At 36.0% G+C, this 22,920-nt stretch overlaps 1 protein-coding gene across 2 annotated transcripts; it reads right to left on the bottom strand.

Moving 5' to 3' along the window:
• Window positions 1-1,332: 1,332 nt before the first annotated feature.
• On the bottom strand, window positions 1,333-22,513 carry SMC6 (Structural maintenance of chromosomes 6). 2 transcript variants are annotated; one of them, XM_068770687.1, is made up of 18 exons: window positions 22,152-22,513; window positions 21,686-21,844; window positions 19,858-20,099; window positions 18,280-18,530; window positions 15,001-15,198; window positions 14,195-14,388; window positions 13,615-13,761; window positions 13,169-13,296; window positions 11,772-11,967; window positions 10,743-10,908; window positions 9,965-10,184; window positions 9,166-9,336; window positions 7,850-8,037; window positions 6,639-6,807; window positions 5,569-5,679; window positions 3,455-3,655; window positions 2,202-2,335; window positions 1,333-1,453 (listed from the first exon to the last, which is right to left on the bottom strand). In XM_068770687.1, the coding sequence occupies exons 1-18, from the start codon at window positions 22,351-22,353 to the stop codon at window positions 1,432-1,434; spliced, it is 3,099 nt and encodes a 1,032-aa protein (XP_068626788.1). In that variant the 5' UTR covers window positions 22,354-22,513; the 3' UTR covers window positions 1,333-1,431. The 2 variants fall into 2 exon arrangements, with proteins under 2 accessions (XP_068626788.1, XP_068626789.1); XM_068770688.1 differs by lacking the exon at window positions 13,615-13,761.
• Window positions 22,514-22,920: the final 407 nt, after the last annotated feature.

The raw sequence follows: 22,920 nt of genomic DNA, 5'->3' as shown, positions 1-22,920 counted from the left end.
AATAATTTAAGTGTATAGTTATTATATAGACTTAGTGTAGAGGTGTGTAGGTGTTACAAAAATATTTTTTTAAATGTTTCGCTATATAGTAAGATGTTCATGAAAACTTAATGTAAATTTTTATTTCATAACCATTTGATATCACAAATGTCTTATTCTGTTGTGATCAGAGATCGGATATTTGATGATTAAATTTACCTAAAGTTACTTCATCATCACTACGAACCATAGGCCTCTTCCAATGATTGCTTTGATGACTGGTCTTGTGCTGCCAATGTCTAATGATCTCTCTTAACCTTCACTAAGTTAAGGTATAACTTATTTATAAAATATGGAGGTGACTGATGGGTCCCTCCTGCTTGAGTCTTAACACTGAAGGTTGTGATCTCTTAAGACAGTGAGGAGTATTTTCTTAGATACTGGTAGGCTATATTCCAGATCAGATCTATTGAGGGCATTAAGTCCAAGCGTTACTAGTAGATGAATAAACATTAACAGATTAAAGAAGTTTATTTAAGCATCAGTAGGTGGTATGGTTACTCATCTCACTCGAAGTCTAGTGATTGTGTTTTTTTTTTTAAATATAAAAGTTCTTTCTAAAGTAAGTTAACTTGTCAACTTTAGGTTATTTTGGGTTATGCATCTAAAAAGCGATCTCTGATTATGATATAAACATGAAAGAAAAGCTCAGTACATTCCCAAGCCAAGGGATTTTGTGTATATAATCGATTTATATATGTTCTGTGTCGATTCAATAATTTTATATTTAATGTAAATAATATATTTTTTTGTCTTGAAGCTTCAAGCTTTGTGTTTTAGAAGTGATTGAGCATGTTAACTCTTAATATCACACTACATTTAATCACATTTTAATTAGTTTCATATTCTTTGTGTACAGTAATGTATAATTATTCATAGTAGGTTTATTGTGTGAATGTAAGTCAGTCCGGCGTGACCGGTGTCATTTCCTCTTAGCAAATTGAAAATTAAATTAAGTCGAACGATTACGCTTATATCGCAAGGTGTACACCCACCTTATAAATAAGACTTAGATGGATTTTGTAACGTTATATCAGATAATTTATCCATTCGTTAGCTAGGGCTCGCTTGTAGTGTAAGTGATTTTTACATCAATTTATTGGAAGCTAATATAAAATACTAATTATATATATACGGTAGATTTGTTTTTTTATGTATTCCATAACGAGGCGATCTCAGAGAGTTTGGAGAGCCATAGTTTTTATATTTGGTTCATATTCGTGCAATATGCACCCAATAATCACATTTAGGATGTCGCGGCGAATGGTATCAAATAAAATGTGTTGATGACTTAATTCAGATTTTTATTTTTTTATCCAATTATACTCTGTATATAAAAGTTCATACAAAATGTAAAATATGATATCACAATTGCAACAAGAATTTAAAACTTCACGGTCGTGGGTCAGCCATTCTGAAACAAAAACGCAGTTTTAGTCGAAATATCTCAATTTGGTCACATAGAGCAATGAACCGAACCAGTTCCCGGGGATGCCTTCAGACTTAATAAAGAGGTTTCCTAAGTGGTCCCACGCTCTCGCACCTAGACTATTATCCCAAGTGCCACTTGAGATAATTTAGTTTCCAAGGTCCCCCTTATGGAAATTGTAGAGATTAGTCACACCATGGAGCGTTCACCGAAGCGATCTAAGAACTCTGCGGCCTCCCAATTCGGTAAAATAGTAGAGTCCACGAACTTAGCTACTTTTAAAAGAGGTCTTATTCCATAGTGCACTCTGCGCCCTGCCACCTCAAAATCCAAATTTTATAAGCCCAGACTTATGCATATATTATTTAAATAAGATTTAATAGATATATTTAAAAGTTCATGTGCCGTTTGAAACAGGTTATCGTCATCATTTCTTTCATAGGACGTCAAATGCTGAACAAAGAATGATAAATATATTAATAAAAAATGTGTGTCCAGTTTTCGTTATTTTTGTCATAAAGTGCTGATTGATAGATTCTGATGATGTTAATGTTATTATCTTGGTGGGTTTTATAAAAATATAAATCGCCTCCGCAAGCGTTAGCTACTATATCATCCTGAATGTCTTTTGAATGCCACTACTCATGTCAAATGATGGCGCTAGGCAATCGACTACTATCGCCATCTAACGGCGCTGCAACCATGTTCGAGGTATATATGAATAGTTAATTACAAATGTATGCTGATGTTTGGCGAGGATGTGATCGCGGAGGAGTCCTGCGGCGTCAGGAAAACGAACTGACGACTCGTGTTGCGCAGCGCGTGGTCCACCAGCAGTTCCAGGACTATCTTGCGGTTCACGTTGTCCTGCGAGAATGGCATCCTTATTTTATATAATAACATTTACAATTTATCGAGCCATGGTTCTCTTGCGTACCGAGAAGCACCTCTATTCTAGGTGCCGTCGTGCAATAAATTCATCAAACAAAAATTACAGTACTACCAAAGGGGTAGCTGTACGAAAAGACTTGAAAAATGGAGTGTTGAATATTATGTGGAGAATTTGTCTTGTATTTATACAAAGATATACCGTTCATCGTTCTACAGCATCACACCAGAAAAAAAAACAGAATTACAAAATATAAACAGGAAAGCAGAATTGATACTTTATATTTATGTCTTCGTTCCGTATTTAAAATAAGAACATACAGTCAATATATATAATCAGGAAGCGAGTGGTACTTCTGCCACCGTATCATCGCGCCCAGTTTGATGACACTATAAGTACCATAGTGTAGTAATAAAAATAAAATTAAATAGAAATCCAAAACCATATTAGTTAATGTATCATCGTCGTTTCAGCCCATAGACGACCATAGCACCTCCCCCAACGTATCTCTGAGGGTATATATCATAATCGCCACACTGGGCAGGTGGTTTGTCGATCCCAGTTTTGTATTATGGTACACACAGGACGCTGCTGCCTATCCTATGGAAACTCGTTAGCAATGTCAATTCTTTATAATTAATGCACAAAGTGTGAATTATATATAACTGTATACCGGGAATCGAACCCGCAACCTCAGTCCTTACCGCTGGACTACCACTGCTCATTAATACTAATTATTGTTTACTATCTGTCCTGCAGATTGTCCTGCAAGAGGTTAATGACCTGTTGCATTTTAATAAAAAAAAATATTAATGTATGCATTTCAGAGTAATCACTATATAGATGAATAGAGCGTGATTGGAACTATCTACAAAAGCATTAAAACTTTTACACCTATAATCAATCATCCTTTATATATCTGGTAAAGGAGTATAATGGTAATATTTGAAAAAAAAATCCTAAAAGATTATTTACAAACAAAGCTTACTTCAGAATTAGTTTCTTACAGAAAAGTTAAACCAATGAATTAACAATTAGTAGATATTATTAAGACTTGCATTTGCGAAAGTTTAACAAAAATAAATACTGTGACTCACCATAAAGACGTCAAACTCATCCATGAAGTAAAATGGTAACTCGACGCACTCCCACAGCGCCATTATGAAGGCGACGGTGGAGTAGGAGCGCTCGCCCCCCGACAATGAGGACGTGGATGCCGCACGACGAGACTCCCCACTCTCGCGACCCGAGCACACGATCTCAAGCGTACCCGCCGCCTGATCTATCTCCATGCGACCCTTCAATGTATTACACGTTCTTAGGTCATCATCACCATGCCATGATGGTTCTGGTTCAAATTAATACAGCATGGCTTTTACAGTTTCACCGGAACTGAGATCACGGAACGGAAGGGTCCGTGAACTTAAAAAAAAAACTGAAGCTGGACTGACGCAGTTGTACGATGACGTTCGCACGTAGTAAACCGCTCTACCCGAGTAGAGCTGTGCAGTGTTTATTTTGTATGTGCGGCTTAAGAACGGCAGCGTGGACCACAGGCGAGCCAAGGATTGATCCGGATCCAACCTTGGTCCGCCCACGCTGTTTCAGAACGGGTGTCATCGTGTGGTGTCGCGATGTCCTGTGAGGAGTGTCGCAGGTGCAGTGGTTGCTGGTGCTGTGTGAGATTAGGCCTCTCTCAAATATTGCCACAATGACCGGTTTTAGTACCATCCAAGGTCTACACGCGACATTAAATATGTCATTGGTCCATCTAGTGGGAGTTTTACCAGAGAAACTAAAATCCTTTAGCATTAAGAAATAAAACATCATGCCCCGAAACCATTCAAATCATTATAATAGCAGGTGTCACCTCCTGAGGTACATGAGCAAATGTTAAGTATTGTTGGCAGCACTAATGGTTTTTTTATTTATTTATGCGATCACAATTATGTTTCCTAGCTCCATCGAACTACACTTAAAAGTATTAGCATATATTAATTTATTTTTGGACTGAAAGAATGTTGCCTCAGATGCCAAACCTCCCCGTCTCTCTTATATAAGGAATAAATTAAAAATGAACTAATAAAAATTGAACTGTGATATATTAAAATTGTGATACACATATTTATAAGAGAAAATTATAAATAATAATCTGTGACATATTGTAAATAGACCTAACTACAGTGATTGAAGATGGAATAGAATAGAAGAGGAAGATAGATAAAATTGTAGAGTGAAAAAACGGAAAGACAGATCATGTAATGTACAAAAGAAGAGTATGGAAATAAAAACTGAAAAAGAAAATAATAATAAAGCAGAATAAAATCCCTGTTCCCACATAAATAGCGGTGGAGCAAAAAAAATAAAATACCCTCCCCGTCTTATACTTAAGGCGCGGTACAGCTGTTTTAGCAGTACAATAATAAGTTAGAATACCATATTTAAAATGTTTGATAAAATATAAAACAAGAAAAAGAATTATGGAAATTTTTCATTGTTAATATACTATTCCCCACCAGGGTTTACAGTTCCACTTATTATTCAAAGTTTTCTTAAAAATTATCATGATTATAAATAATGGTGTTACATAATTCACACAACAAATATGCCTTTAGATGTACGTCACTACTCGGCAGGCTCAGCGACGTTCCTTTCTCAATAACTCGTTGCGTATGCAAATACCTCAACTATACCGTTACAAAGCACGAGTTACACCTGTTATGAACCACAGAACCCTCTAAAATAAACACTGAACCCTAGGATCAAGTAAAAAATAGTTCTAGTAAAATGGACTGTATAGGAAATTCATCCTTGTGGTAAATAGATATGCCGTACGTACGTTACGTATACAAAGTGACTATTTGGTAAGTTATTTGGAAGCGTATTAAAGTAGGGTGACCATCTGATTTGTGATTATAAGACTCCTTGTAATCCAGTGGTGTTTCATTTCGAATCAGAATTCACAGTACGTAACAATACTATATAAAGACCAAAAAATTTTAAAAATATGTTTCACTATTTATTTAAACAATTTTTAAAAAAGTGTTTCAAAACGCACCTCTAACTGTCAAGTCAGAAGAATGGTACCAACAAGCAAAAAAAAAATGAAGCAAAATAAATTTCATGATTATTTTCAAAAAAATACAAAATTAAACAGACAACTTTGATTAAAAATAAAAATAGATTGATAAGAAACAAAGGAGTTACTTACCGAATATCCCCTTAAAGTTAAAATGGACTGAAAACAGTACTGCACCCTCCGCGCAATGTAAGTTTGCATTTTGTGACAAAACTTCAAATGCTTGTCTGTTGTAGATTTTATCTGGAATAGAGTAATGATGTGAAATAAAACATATATATATATATATCTAGTAAATGTCATTTATGTTATGGCAACATTGTATTAAAACATTTTAGAAATATAAGGCAATCATTTACATAGTGTACAATTTAATAATCACATTAACATTAATTAAATAGATATTTATGTATAATTTTTACGTTATAATTTAAAATATAATATACAAATCAAACCCATTTCAAAAAACTATGGCAAGACTTTTAAATCATTTGCTACGATTTTACGTAGCGCTCGTAGATCAGCTACAGCTTTTGCTACGGTGAGAAATGGTTACAACATACTCTACGCAATACATTCAATCAATGCATATTTGATATATTTTTACATACAATTGTTATTTGCCAATGTATATTAAATGTATTAATTATGGCAACATTAAGGTGTCTAATTTAAGGAAAATATTTTTGATAGTGGCAACACTTTAATGTCAATTTTCGAACAAGGAAAATTGTAAAAAAATAATAAGCGTATTTTCTCTACGTATATTTTCACATTAATTTACTAAATTAAATACAGTTAAAAAATATTTTTTACCATTGATTTTATTTTTTTAATGTTAATACTATTAAATTTATTATAGTTTATGTTCGTATGCAAGTGATGGGAATACCTGTCATTTGGATATGTATCGATAATATAGTATTGATTAATGTTTTCTCTTAATAATAAATAATTTTCGAAATTATAAATTTGGGTGAAATTGTATTGTTGAATGATTACCAGAAGTAGTTTTGTAGAATCAAATGGGCGCGTGAAACGACCTATTTGAGATTATTTGGAATCCTATTGTGAAAGCGTATATACATTCCCCATACAAATATTATGTATTTGTATTCGCTTTTTGTATGAGACAGTTCTTGTATGACTAATTGGTCCAAAACTTTGTAGCAGTTCGATCAGGCATCACATGGTTGACTCACCTCATCAATGAGATATCGCAGGCGATCAAGTGTTTGCTTGGTGCGTCGGTACTTCCGCTCTACGATTGATAACCTTTCAGCCACCTCCGCACGCCCCAACCCATCACTCCGGATCGAACCCAGCTTCAACTGGATCTTCTTCAATTCATTTGTCACAAACACTTTGTCCCTAAACCAACAGATTTTTTTCAGCGACCATCATGGCCATCTCATGAAATTCAGATGCATTTTTCTTTGTGATTCCTTTCACTACATCATTCATACAGTAATAATACAATTAATTTCTAAGCCTTATGTACTTAAAAATTCTTCGCACTAATGGGATTTCTTTGAAATGTTTGTTTAAACCACAAATACAGACACTTGATATTAGTAAGTATTGTAAAACAGTACACAGTTGCCTTAGAAAGACTTTTTAATTTTATTACGCCTTTGGTTTTATTTATTTATACCCATATTTATATAGTAACAGAAAAAAAGTGAACACATTAAAAGTTACTGTAAAAATATTATGTATAGAGAATTACAAAGATAAAATGTTATACAAAGATTTAAAAAATAGGTATATAAAGTTTCAGAATAAATATTGTATATAGCAGAGGTGGCCAAGCTCCTAGACAGTTCGAGCCATTGTTCGAAATTTGAAATTATCCGAGATCCGCAATTTCAGAAACATTTAAAACATGTACACGAATTTTTTTTAATTATATTTATTAAAATCATATGAAAAAGTATAAAATATGTGTACTGACGTAAGATACGAGTATAATAGTACACGTATATGACAGCACTCCTAATAATACTGTCTGCCAGTTAATTATAATAGGTGTTTGGATTTCGGTAATTTTATGGTAGAATAATAATTACAGGTTTCAAATTCCCAGGAGCTGACATGGGTTATATAAATTTAAATAATTCGACATTCAATCACAGCCAAAAATAATCGCTTAAAGAACTGCAAGTGATTTGCGAGCCGCAGTTTGGCCACCCCTGGTATAGTATGGTATAAAGTGTTTTATATAAATGGTTTATAATAGTGTGTATATCAAAAAATGAGACACCTGTGAAAGTGTTGGAGAAGAATTGGGTTCAGTTAGGGGTTCGAAGTTCTATTTGAAAATGGAATCAAGACATGACACAATATATATAGGTAAGTGGACCTGATACCGAGTGATTTGCAGGGATAATACCATATTCATTAGTGGGGTTACCTAGGATCTTCAACCCGAGGACACAGAGTCAAGGCCTCGGTGACTTTCTTCGCGACCAGCGCTTGCTTCTCCTTGAGAACCTCGTCGATCTGCGACAGCTTGGATCTCTCCTCCGTCAACCTATGCTGATAGGTGCGTCGCTCCGACTGACCCCGGTCCACTTTCATTTGCTCCTGTTCTAACTTGTCCTGGTGTAAAATATATTGTTTTAATTTTCGCAACACCATTAGAGATTCTATACCAAATTTTTAGAGAAGAATGAAGGTTTAAATTAATAAAACTGATTCGCTAGATAGAACCAAAGGATTGCTAAAATATTTTAAATTTTTAAAAAAAAAAAAAAGTAATTATTAGTAAATAATTTCTTTATAATTTAAAGATGAAATTAAAAACACCTGTTTATTACTGTCAAATTGTTGTGGTCAATAGACATCAGAAAAAGACGTTTTCGATTTAATTGTGTAGCATTAAACATTATAAAAGTCTTGCTGTATATATGAATTATAAAAATACTACTATTTTTAAACTTTTTTTAACACATAAAAGCTATACAAATAAATAACTACAAAAAAAGTTCTATTATAACACTGGATGCAAGTAGCTTCCAGCCGGTCCTATAGGAAATCTCTAAAGAAAGTTTATGTCCAGCAGTGAACGTCGTACTGCTAAAATGATGATGATTGGACTGCAATAAGCGACTAACTTTAGACAATACAATTACGAGTATCTTTATCTACGATGTTTCAATGCATTACCATGTAAAGCAGTGATTCCCAAAGTGGGCTATATCGACCTCTAGGGGTCTATGACAACCTGCAAGGGGTCTACGTCGGCGAAAAAAAATTTGGGGGTCCACGAAATGGAAATGGGGGTCCACGATAGTGGATCTCAACATATGCACTGATAGTACCTATTTACTTACATCATACTATCGTATAATATCAAAACATTTACATTATTTATAATAGTACCTATGAAGTAAAAAAAATTATTATATATGTTTATAAAATTGTGTAAGTTGTAGGATGTTGGTATTCGCTTTGTGTGGTATACGCTTGGTGTTATTTTAATTTGAGTAGTTTTAATTTAAATTCAATTAATAAACGTATAAATTAACATGTGTTTTACTTTAAGTTTTTAACACTAAACTTCACTACAGTTAGAAATTTATAGGAAATCAATATCAGGTAAGTAGGGGGTCTACCCACACGGAAAAACATGGCAAGGGGTCTACGACACAAAAAAGTTTGGGGAACTCTGAGGTAAAGTTATAAATGAATTAATAAATATATAGGAGAAAAAAAAACATTACTCACTACTAGATCACGGCATGCGGCGGTGACGTCGGAGAGCTTTGGTTTCAATTGTTTCATTCGTTCGTTCTGCTGCTCCACTTGCCGTTTCATCTCACTCTCTTTCTCCGCGCATGACTCCACTTTCGCGTTCAACGCTCGCAGTTTCTCCTTCGTCACGTTTAATTCTTCTACCTAGAAAAAGTAACAATACGTTATACATCGCACACAAACATGTATCAACTACATATACAAACATTGGTGTCTCAAAAGATAGTTTATATCACGGATTGATTTTAAGACCACTGCTGGGCGGCCGGCATTGGTGTCCCCGAGTCTAACTTTTATGCTGCAACTAAACACTTCTTCTTTGTTCTTCACTCATCAGCGCGATATTTTTCCTATACCTAAGTTTTCGTTTTTCCATTAAGTTCTTCTTTGGAACTGTTAAACTTATTTGGTTATATTTTTTTTTTACTTCAATTGGATATCTGACTTGTCTGTCTTCGGATATTTCTTGTAGTTAAGGCAAGGGCACACATAAGTTATTTAACACCTTCGCTGCGAGATCGAATGAAAAGAAAATTAGTTCCACAGAAGAACTATGGTCACTTACGTGGCTTGAAGCATCGCTTGTCTAAACTGGCAGTAGGAGCTGTTGATGCTGGAAGGTTTTAGAGTGGCGGTCTTCGAGCCTCCTAGGTGGACCGACGTCATATACAAGGCGCAAGACCGGTCTTCTTGGCGATTTTTGAGGGAGAAGCTTATGCCTGAGCATCTTCCGGCTGAAATGAATGAAAAAGAAACATCCTGTATAACTCACCAGCACAGCGTGGTGGGGCGCCTGCTGCTGGTCTAGAGCAGCGTCAGCGCGACGCACAGCCTCCTCCTTATCATGCTGCACGGCTAGAAGTGCTTGCAGAGCTTTACTCGCAGCGCGCTCCTGTTCGCGGGCCCTCCTAGCTTCTTGATTCAACTCCTCGGCCTTTGCTTCCAACGCTTTCAGCGTTGTCTCAGCTTCTTGGATCTCAGCGAGTATTTGTCTGTTACAAATTTGTAATTTAAAGTAGCTTTAAAATTTCTCCTTTATCAACACCAAGCTTTATAACTATTACTCTTACATTCAGTCACCCTATATAAAGTGATCACTCTGAAACACTAGTAAACAATAATTAATTTTAATATTTAGTCAAGTTGAAAAAAAAAAATGCTTTAATATAATATATTTCTTATTCTATTGTTTAACTTAAAAGTCGATTCAGGGACTCTGTGAATCAGAGCCGGTGCTCTGGTGAGCAGCGATTCCTCCGGAGCTTAACCCAGAACGATGCTATGACCATCCGATTTCCCTCACGTCGGATGCTTAAATATTTTTTCGAACTAAAATCTAAGAAATATAGATATTTCTTTCCTAGCTAACGCATTATTCCGCAATAAGCCGTCGAAGTTTTAATTTATTGAGAAAAGAGGACAGACAATGCTGTTAAGGTCGTAAGACGCTGGATACAGGCCGCTTCCAACTGGACGTATAGGAAATCTATAGGAGACGCCCATGTCCAGATATCTTACGGCTGAAATGATGAAGATGAATTATGACTAACTTCTTCCTCTCGGCGGTGCTGAGGTGCAGCAGGCGGGCTGGTCGTGCAGCACCTCCGTAGCTGCGGTAGTTGGGTGCCGGATGGTACTCGGTGCCGTCCAGCGTCACGATCTTAGCACATCTCTCCGGCACATTCTTCTCCGTATCAGCAAGCCGAATCGCGTCCTCTACATAAACACATGCGTTTTTTTTAAAACAATTTTATGACTCTTGTAAATCCTAGTTATTTTAAAACGAGTAGGGATTCCAAAGTTAATTAATATTGACACTAATGACCAAAAAGGTAACATGTATGAAATATATCAGACTCCCTTTAAGCCAAAAAATAAAGGCGTTTACTTTTTTATGGCACCCGTTATTGGGGACCTATCTCTCGTTCACCTCTATCTTGGAAGGGACAAGGACTTTATTCTTCAATCTTCCATCACAAATTCTTCCCTACTTTTTTCATACTTTTCCTTCATCCATACCTCTTCTCCACAATTCTCACAGTAGCGCAGTTGCAATATTTCCTTATTTAATGCGTGTTTACTTGTACTTGCGTAATTTCAGGTTATATTCTTTTAATACAAAAATAGTCGATATTTTATTTTTGGTAATCAATAGGGTGGGAGGATAGTAGTTTTCTCGTGCTCAAGTACCTCATTTTTGAGTAACCTCCCGATGTATATATTAAAGTACGCGGAAAAATATAGATAGATATCTCTATGATTATTATCAATAATAGCGTAATTTTAGTATATTTTCTTCACAAAAACAAAAATGCTAGTTTGGCGAAGATGGGGGCGAAGTCTCCGCGATTATAACAATGCTCCAGAGACTACACGAAAACAAGCTTAGTGAGGAATATGTAAGCGGAAGCCGAAAATGAAAGGAAATGGTAGTTTTTATCGTTTTGGTAATAAATGGCGGGCAGAGATTGAAGATGTCTGACTGCACTCCACAACTACCACCATACTCCAGATGCATACCGCTACGAAAGCAAATAGTTTTGGTTGTTAGTGTATGGTGGGGATAGAGGATGTCTGACCATGTTCCGCAACAAGCAGGATGCTCTCGAGACCGAGGTTGTCGATGAGGAAGTTGGCGACAACGGGGTCGGCGACGTGGAGCGCGTCGAGTGCACACGTGCCGACAGGCGCGCGCACCTTGTTGCGACGCACGTCGTGCTGCGCGCTCAGGAACTGGCTGCACGTCACGCTCGGCTTCGCACTCTTGCCGTACACCTGTCATATCAACTCAGTTTATATCTGTTCCACTCGCATCAATCCGATCAAATTGTAGTATGTAGCGGCCTAAGCCGAAGCTCCCAAAAGAACCCTCTAGCTTCACTACCTTCAAACAGGTTTAAGGATAATCGCCCTCTGAACCCGCGAAAACAGGAATGCAGTTTCAAACAGATTCTTTTTGGCGGAGTGGCCGCCTTCCCCTCGTAGGATCAGTATTCTACCTTAGACTGCCAAGTGGTCCTATCTGCTATACCACCCGCATCACTCACATACACGCCACTATGGACCAATAAGTGTAAGATAACTTTTGTGCCAACGTGAGCGTGCAAACTGGAATACGTCTGTTTGTTGGACTCTTCCGTCCCGTGAACACAAACTTGATGAAGCCGTAAAAAGCCACCACGGCTAACGTTACTACCATCCTCAGAAACAATATATAGAAATGTCATTTGAGCAGTAGTGTAGTCCAATTAAATTTTTTTTTCGGAAATCAGTTAAGTACAAAAATCAACGAAGGTTTGTGAAAAGTGGCTGTCCGAGTTCTTCGCAAATAAGGAGGGGGGCTTCTACGAGGGAGGTATTATGAAGTTGCCGTCTAGATGGAAACAGATTATCGAACAAAACGGCGCATATTTGAACTAAATCCGATCACTGTAACACTTTTTATAAAGCATTGAATAAAGAGCAAAAAAGCGGAAGGGAGGTATTTGACAACCTGTTATAATGGTCTGATCTGACAGAATAAATATTGTGACGGTCCATGTATCTCAAAAATTTCTTTTTTGGATGTATAGTCAATGTAAAAATATATAAAATAATTCTACATGTAATGATGTTCATTTTAGTTAGCTCCTTCTAAACATATACCTGCACCCGAATCTGTAAATGCCACTTGGTTTGCAGTGTAAGCAGATCTGAAGACATGAATCAAATTCGATGGTCAGAATTTTTCATCATCACAATTTGTGATGATTTGCCAAAAGCGACTTCAAAATGTTCTACAGATTTTTGAAATATAATTGACACCAGAAACTAAAGGTTAAACCTTTAGTTTCTGGTGTCAAGACTACAGAACAGCATACATAGCGTATAACTTTTGTGTTCAAGGAGTTTCGGCGACCTTGTTAGGATCGTGGGAAGATCTTGTAAATATCCTATTAGTAACGTATGATGATAAAGATGATGACGCAATTCCTACCTGTCCCATGATCTCGAACAGCTTTCTAGAATCTTCGGACGTGTTAACGCAAAATGACTGTATCGATCCGCCGAGAATGTGCTCTATCGCTCCACCCCATTTCTTCTCCTTTAATTTCAAAAAGTGACCTGTTACAAAATTATCATTTTTTCAATTAATGCTAAAACTATGTGAACACAACCTACTAACGGATGACCGTTTTCTATATAAAACTGTCTTATATTCCAGCAGAATCCAGTACGGACTATGCAGGAACAGACAGATTAATTATATAAAATGTATTGATTTTGAAAACACTTTTCTTACTTTATTATCATTACGTTATTTATTTAGAATAGGGTATACAGCATTTTGAAGCCTTTACACCTCTAGCAAATCACCCTGTAGAAGCGCTAAATGTACAACATGAAAAAAATTATGGTCTTATAAAATATAAGGTAATATACCAATGGGGCCTCTCGGCGGCGCACTAAAGTGTCCCTTATCTGCTGCCTGGCGCACGCGTTGGCACAACTCCACCATGTTGTTGCCGTACACTGCCAGGGAGTCGCCGCCCCTAGACTCCAGCTCGCGAAGCTGCTGCTTCAGTTGCCCTGAATTAATGAAGCCATGAACGCTCTCTCTGTTTATTAAATTACATGCAACTTAATTAAAAGCTAAGACATTAGCTTTTTATGGAAAATATACTTAAAAATTGTTACGATGTGTAAAAAAATGAATATTACAAATATTATTGTACATTTTGTTCATATTATTATGACAAATGCTCAAATATTTAGCACAAAGGAGACCGCCGGGAATGATGGAATTCTACAATTGTGCCAGTCGGGGCTGACGGTGAGACAACAAAAAGGTGCGGGTGGGATAATTACGTTATAAATAGGTAGAACGTCAATCCCCAAGATATACCGACATTGTAAAGGTAATCAGAAGACCGCTTCCAACTGTTTTTTTTTTAAATCTATAAGGAAGACCTATGTCTTATAGTTGTAATATTGAAGATACAATTATGTGTGCAATACTTACTAAGTACGTCCCGCTGGCGCTGTGCGCGCGCAGCAGCTGCGTCAGCGGGTTGCTGCGCGTGCGCAGCGTGGGCCCGCGCCTGTGCGGCATCGTGCTGCGCCGTCTCGTACCGCGCCCGGACTGCTGCTGCTTCGCTCCGAGCCGCCTCCGCAGCCGCCTCCAGCTGTTGCCGCCGGGAGGAGGCGTTCCCACATCTACATTTGTACATTATTTTGTTAAAATACAAACGAAACAAAAATAAATTTGATAATTTATTTTTATATACCACTTTTAGTTATATACAAGGTGTATCTCGAGAGAGTTTATGTACATTCAAACAAACACGTGATATTTAATGGAATCAGGCGTTACCTTGCGGAAGTCCATCCTAAGTAAGAAAAGTACCAATATTTAGCCACTTCCGCACATGCAGTGGTAGTCGTGCAACAAAGTGCACCGCCCGCCAGACTGATGATAAATGCGTATGCAGCAAACAATGCAAATTACACAACTGCCACCGTCAAATCACTCAACACGTATTTCACCCCTCCACGGGGCATCTTCAGGAGTTATGTTACATCGATTAGTGACTCTGTGTTTGGCTAAATAATGGTCCTTTTCTTACAAACACGTGATACTTATGACAGTGTTTATTTTTTACCCCTCTTTGAAAATAAAATTACTATTATTTACTAATATTGATAAAAAAAAAACTTTTCAAGTAGGCAATTCGCATAATTTAAAATCACTCACATTTAACATTTTGTACTCGCGACGTACGATCGCAAGTCGGTTTAGACAGAGGATTAGTAATTAAATACACTCACTCAATATTTCGAATTTCCCGTTCCAAATCAACCACTTTTCTGTTCTCGCGGCTCTGCAACTCATGCAGCTTGCTGACCGCATGCTGTTCGCTGCGCCAAGTGGTTTGCAGCTTGTGCACCTCCCCTTCCATCTGCTGCAGCGCTTGCTCGAGAGCTATCCTCTCATTGGTCTTTTCTTCTAAGTCAGCTTTTAATTTCCTGTTGAAATATTATATATCAACTAGCTGATCCCGCAAACGTTGTTTTGCAAAAAAAATTAAAGTTTTTAATTAACAAATGTAAGATAAGGGTTGATCGTAGAGGGGTGAAAATTTAAGGTTGTATGTATTTTTGTATGCTGTATCATAATAAAATAAAAACCAAAAAAATTGTCTAAAAAATAAAAAAAATAATTTTGGGGTGGACCACCCTTATCACTTAGGGGTATGAAAAATAGATAGTAGCCGATTCTCAGATCTACTGAATACGCATATAAAATTTGGTAAAAGTCGGTCAAGCCGTTTAGTAGGAGTTCAAGTTCGAACACTGTGACACGAGAATTTTATATATTAGATACGAGGGCCAAACTGAAAGTTTTTAGAACTGGCAACTTAAAAGCATTATATTAAAAAAATAAGTTTAAATTTTGAAAATAGAACTCTTTACCAATAATATTGAGTATACATTTCATTCATTTGTCATTTGTTTTACGATTTGGCGGCAAATTGAAAATTGTCTGTGCACGTCAGAATGAATTTAAGCCGAGAAAATTTTCGTGCAATGATTTTTTATGACTTTCGATGTCATATAAGTCAACAAGAAAGTTATGATAGACTTCAATTGGCTTTTCACGATGAAGCCCCATCTCGTGCCACAGTTTACAACTGGTTTAATGAATTCAAACGTGGTCGAACTAATCTCACCGATGATTTGCGTGAGGGACGGCCTTCTACAGCGACGACTGAAGACAATATCAGTGTTGTGCGGCGTATGATAGAGACTGACAAAAGAGTGACCTATCAGCAGATTCGGACAAGTCTAGGCATAGGTATGAGTCAAGTGCACAAAATCCTCCATGAACATTTAGCGGTCAGGAAGCTTTGTGCCCGCTGGATACCGCATAATTTGACCGAGGCTCAAAAACTCCGCCGTGTTGATTGGTGCCGAGAAATGATCCAAAAATTTAACGGAGGTGACTCAAATGCTGTGTTCGACATACTAACGGGTGACGAAAGCTGGATTTACTGTTATGATCCGGAAACCAAAAGACAGTCTGCTCAGTGGGTGTTTCCTTCCGAAGAGTTGCCAACTAAAGTGAAGAGAGGTCGAAGTGTTGGAAAAAAGATGGTGGCCTCGTTCTTCGGAAAGACAGGTCATTACGCGACAGTTGTCTTAGAGGATCAGAAAACGGTTAATGCAGAGTGGTACACTAACAACTGTTTGCCACTTGTCTTGGAAAAAGTTCGAGAGAAACGACCTCGCAGCAGGATCCTCCTTCATCACGACAATGCCTCGTCGCACACCGCCAGGCAAACGATCGACTATTTGGCGACCTCAGACGTGGAATTACTGGGTCACCCGCCGTATAGCCCCGACCTCGCACCCTGCGATTTTTATTTATTCCCGAAAATAAAAGAAAAACTTCGAGGAAAACGTTTTATGGACGCCGAAGAAGCAGTGGCTGCGTTTCAAAACGCCGTCGAAGAGACCCCTAAGGCCGAGTGGGCAAGGTGCTTTTCTCAATGGTTCCATCGAATGCAGCGATGTATTGATGTAAATGGACGCTATTTTGAAAAGTTATAATAAAACTAATAATTTGCTAGAATGCTTAGTTTTTGATTTTCTAAGAACTTTCAGTTTGACCCTCGTAAATGGCTAATAATCTTTGTAATATTGCCAGACACAAGTCTGATCACCCAGGGGTCCATTTAATACGTAAATGTCGCATAAGTTTAAAATTTTTATCCTAGAATCTTAGTTCGTCCTAACAGTCGACAGAGGTCCAAGTTATCATAAGAAAAAAATTGGTGCTCATAATTCGTAAGAGTCGTCGACGAAAATTTATTTGCTTTTCATAGTGAACAACAAAAATGTTGGCTTGACTTCACCTATAAATGTAGGCAGATAATATTTTAATAAGTCTAGCGACTGATAATTGTAAAAACTTGCCTATTCCAATACAATACGTGTCGAGACTTGTAAAGCGCCTCATGATGTGCAAATGGGACAGAAAACGACTTGTGGTATGTGTTTGCATACTATTAATATGTCAAATTTGGGGAAAATGGTAGAAATATTTTCTGCAGGGGATCTACCGGAACCAGCTCAGTCCATCACGCTAAAAATATAAAATTATAACTTAAGTCTGTGATACTGCAATATAATATAAAAAATTACAAAAATTTAAATAATCTGTCGTACTGTAGGAATATATGACGAATGAGACGCCATGCATGGGAAGTAATGTGGTATAAACAAGAAAGACAAAGTGATAAATAAAGGAGGAGAATGAAAAGAAAGAAAAAGATGTAATATGAAAAAAATATGATGTAAAATAAAGAATCTGGCCACCCACAAAAAAGATACAACGAATAAAAAAACCATCTTAAACCAGTGCAAGTATATATAATGAATTGTTTTTTATATCTTTTACCATTTGTAAAGTCACAATGTTAAATCTTTTTAATTCACTCAATTTTTGTGCTATCTAGTCAAGTTTCAGAAATCCTAGACTTATTTTTTACAACGTTAATACAAGAATATATAGGTCTTATTTTTCTGTTTAACTTATTTAAAAGTCGATTTGGGGACTCCGAGTTTGAGCTAGTACTTTGATGAGTAGCTATTCCACCGGAGCCTAACCCAGAACTGACTCTGACCATCCGATGTTCTTCACATACTTTAGCATATTGCTTTCTAGACAGCACATTTCGCAAGTTCTTGGAAATTGATATAACTTCTTGCCTAGTTTAAACATTATTCTGTGATAAGCCGTCTGTTTTTATAACTATCTAATAATTTATTTATTCATGCTATTATCAAGCTTGGATCATTTACAGTGACGTCACTTGTGTACGTCATTATAATGTTCGAAGACCCCATCCAAAATTATTTAAAAAAATAATAGTTCTTAGATTTTGCAGCTAACTTATTATAAAGAGTGCAATTACTATACAATTAAAAAAATTACTTATATTTAGTTCTAATAGTATTTTGGCAAATACAATGCCAAAGCTACATGATACATCAATTTTTGCAGAGTTAAATAAAGAAAGACAACCTCTTTTAATTATAACTCACTCAATTATCCCATTATCACCGCCAAAACGCGCCTCCATCTTTTGTAACTCCATTGTCAACTTCTCACATTTAGAATTCTGTTTATCATACTGCGTTTGAATGAAGGCAACCTCCTTTTCGAACTCGGCTATTTCACTCCAGTAGTATTCATTTTGCAACGCCTGCTTCTGTACTTCAAACTCATCTCTTGATTGTAGATATTCATAGCTAGCCTTCCACTTTTTATATTCTTTTTCCAGCTCTGCGCATGCCTATAAACATAAAAGACCTGTTGCAAGACCTCACAAAACATTTATTTATATTAACACAAAACTATATAATAGATATACCAATAGTAGAGCAGTGGTAGCCCGGCGATACACTTACATAATTAAATAAGGATACAATTTTATATAATTCACACTTTGTTCATTAATTATATAAGATTGCTGCAAACAAGTTTCTTTAAAGATATCTTACAAAGGAATATTTAGTATACCCCTCATTAAGATTAAATAGTGGTAGTCCGTCGGGCCGCCGCACTGACTGCAAGAAGAGTAAAAGGTTCCTCCATTCGAATTCTTCCCGACAGTAGAGCGCTGTTAGTAGCCCTTCAAAGTCACACTACGAACTCTGGGTTAATATTTGAGTGTCACAGACGTCTAATGAAGGTAGTAAGTAACAACCTTGTTACACTACAGTGGATGAAAGGTCATAGCGACTCCAGAGGCAACGATGCTGCATGATGGAGGGGCTCCAACATGGTCGTTTACGACCCGGAGCCCCTCATCACACTATCAATGGGTACGGCCAGATCTCTAATTGCGGAGCGTACTAAGAGTCAACACAGAGAGCAATGGACGAGCCATGAGGAGTGCCCACAAGCAAAAGAGGCAATGTCTAACATAAGCTGCCGGTTTTCTAACGCCTTGCTCCGGCTGTAGCGACCCCGACTGCCCATGCTGGCAGGGATCTTAACCGGTCACAGTCTTTTAAACAAACAACTATTTACATGAGGCGTTACGGACAGTCCTGTGTAGAGCATGCCTGGAAGAGGACGACACTGCTGGTCACGTACTACATCGGTGTACAGGTGTAGCACCCTGCAGGGCTATCCATCTCGGATCGTCGAGGTGCCTCTCCGAGTTCGCCGGCAATATCTAGGGTCTACTGGAATTTCTCGAAGAGTTGGATTGGCTTGATTAAGACCAACCACAAAAAAGCAAGCAAAAAAAACACGAAAAGAGAAGCAAAAAGCAAGAATACGAAGATTTCCAGACGAAACGACATTCTATGGCTACCCAGGAACCACAGCCTTCTTTTTATGGTGTTATAAAAAAAATCGTCCCTACATTCATAAAATAAATACGCTATGTCAACTAAATGAAAAACTAAACGAAGAAAGGTCAGCAAACTTGCAGTCTCTTTTCCGAGAAGTTTTTGAAAATTTCCGTTCCTTATCATTACCCTTTTTTGAACCGTGAAAACCATTAGACATGTTTAAAAATAAACAATTTTTAAATATGTCTAATGGTTTTTTTATAAGAATTTTTGAAATGTCAACTAATTCTTGACCATATTTAAAAAATATAAACTCACATCGGTTTTTTTCTTCCAAATTGATATTGCCTTTTTACAATTCTCAAGTGCTCTAATATAATTTGATTCTGTTTGGTCCAAGTTGGTCGCCTTGCGGAACAGAGAATACTTCTTCTTGGCATCAGAGGCATGGAAGCTCCGCGCTTCATCCTGATTTAGCACAGAAATTGGGTTGTCCACTTGTATATCATGCGCTAATATTATAGCATTCACCTCTTCAAACTTTGTGGATATCACTTCACCTAAATGCAATAAATAATTATTATAAAATCATACATAGGTTTTATAACAAACTTTCAAAAGATGTGGTAAATTCAAAACATTTATTAACCACAGGCTTTGCAAACAGGCAAGTAAAAAGATAAAGTTGTTAGGAAATAAATCATTCTATTTTCAGAACAAAAAAATTGTTAACATTTTCTATGCCAAGAGAAAAACGCAATATCCTGTCCAGGCCGTGTCAGTCAATAATGGTTGCTATATAAACTTTCAGTTTAAGCCGCATCATTCACTGATGACCGTTTTTTATGAGGGTTTCCATTTTGTTCTTACATGCCTTTAGGCAGTGCTGTCTAACTGCTTGTGCTTTTCCATATCAAATTGGTTTTTCAAAAATTTAAGAACTTAGAAAAATAACAATTACCACACAAAGAATTTTTTTGAAAAAACCATCCATAAATAATGGCTCCAATTGACCTTTGTTAAAACTAAGTAACAATTGAGTAAAAGCATATGAGCAAAAAACAATTTAGTAAATTTTAAACAGATTTATGATTTTTAATAGGCCTAAAGGGAAACCTCACTGACGGTCAGCACTGACGCCATTAGCAGATAATATGTTAATACAATATTACAAACCCAACCAAGATTCTTGTTAATAAATGGCTTATAACTAATTAATGTTAACTTACTTTTAAAATTACTAATATCAATGATTATAATGATTTATAGTAAATATATTTGTATTTAAGAGATTTCAGGGAGAATACTTTTTATTAAAAGCAGTTCAGTCAACTTCGATAGATTTTTCACATAACAAAGCATCTTACAAGCATAGATATAGATGATTTAAATTCTAAAATGAGTTTTCAAATTATATTTGTGACATATATTTGTTCACTAATTTAAATCTTGAATAATTAATTGACTTCACAAGTTTAGTGATGCAGGGTGCCTTTCTGGATTGAAATTTGACACTATGTGAAAGATTTAATTGGGTGAATGTACAGCTTCTTTGTTTTCAATTTTTGTGTTATAAACCTTATCCAAATATTAATGATTTCAGAATTAATAAATAATGATGAGAATACAGGAAATATTAGATAAGTATAATGATTATTGTTTACTGTCTGTCTCTAGACTTAAAACTAGCAGTTTTTGGTTTGTTGCATTACAATATAAAATATTAACAAAAGTAACTTAAAAAAAATTTGGAGAACCGGAAAGTGATGTCATTTCTGTCAATATGTTTTGCAGAAAAACTGATTGATTTGTTACCACTCTGGCATTGAAAATTTCTATACTAGATGGAAAAACAGTTGTTGATAAAGAAGGTGAATATATTATTGATTAGAAATAAAAACTTGTTAAAAATGTTGTCATGTGAATTTAACATAAGAAAGCGACGTAACATTCCAGTTCCTCTAATATTTTAGAGTGATCACTTTATACTGACTCACTAGGTACAGGTGTAAAAGCTTATCAAATGAACTATTTATTCACCTCTTTAAAGCTTTTACATATGTAACCAATAACTCTGTAAATAAATGTTTTAAAACCTCACTTTCTTCACAAATGAAATTCACTTATTTATATAAAATATATTTACCTGTAGCTGATTTAACTTTATAACTAGAACTTCCTGAAGCAGTGATGTTTCTAACTATAGTAATGTAGTCCCCATATATACTATGTTTAAATGCCTTTGAGCTGCTGTTTTTTATTTTTATTTCCACAGTAGCAGAGTTGGCACCTTTCTTAATGAATGCTAAAAATTAAATGTATTAATTAATCAAACATTTCTGTATCATGTGTTACAAGTCTTGTATGTAATTATAATATGTTATATAATTTGATATAATCTAAAACACTTTAAATACTATTTCTAGTTCGACATACAGATTTTTGCAATAGCTGACCATAACATTCAATGTAAAATTTCTAATACATTATAAGTATGTATTAGACTGAAGAACTGCTTAAATTTTTTACAAAATGTTATTAGAGACGTATGTTAGTTTTAAGTTAGCATACGGCAAATAATTGCAAACCACAAGTGTTAGAAGCATACTTACAGTGTAAATTACTTCCACGGTTTGTAGCAGAAGCTCTACCTCCTAAGCCGACAACTAAAGCAGTGAGGATAGCACTTTTGCCGCTACCGTTTCGTCCAACAATAAAATTAACATTTTTATTTAAATTTACCTCCAGATTATCATGACAAAAAAAATTACGGACGTGAATACTATGAATTGACCCATCAATCTCTTCGGTCATATTTCAAGATTCATAACAAAGAATTCAACATAGCATGTATATCTTAAAACTTCTTAATAAATTCCTTAAGCACATATGAGCTTTCATTGATTTTCAATTATTGTTATCAAAATACAATTTGAAAATTTGAATACTCGTACCCGTGCGTAAGTCATTCCTGAAATGCTCAGGTCAAATACGAAATACAAAGTGTGACCATCCTACACTTTATAAAGTTTTAATGTTTTTTTGTTTGTAAATAATGAAATATAATCATTTTTCAAAGCTATAATAAAAGAGTTTAAAAAATTATGTACCATTAGTTGAGCAAAGAACCAGGGCTACTGAATTCAGTAAAGTAGTTTTCATAAACTTTAAAAATATTGCAAATAAAACTTTTCTGCTTCACCACATCTATAACGTTAATGTACATAGATCAACCAAATTCACCCTCCGGTGTTTTCTGATGAACTATACTACAGTTCATTCTCTAGATAATTTTTCAAATCGAGACGATAAATTACCTGAGAGTAACAGCCCAATTCAAAGTTTTCTCTTGCACCCAGTCAATTGAGTAAGCGTACGGCT

The sequence above is a fragment of the Battus philenor genome, unplaced genomic scaffold (assembly GCF_028537555.1).
Source record: "Battus philenor isolate CCGP_79_NKW_IND1 unplaced genomic scaffold, ilBatPhil1.0.hap1 SCAF_3, whole genome shotgun sequence".
NCBI classification, from domain to species: Eukaryota; Metazoa; Arthropoda; class Insecta; order Lepidoptera; family Papilionidae; genus Battus; species Battus philenor.
The sequence above is the reverse complement of the archived record's forward strand: the minus strand, read 5'-3'. Positions and strand labels throughout refer to the sequence as shown.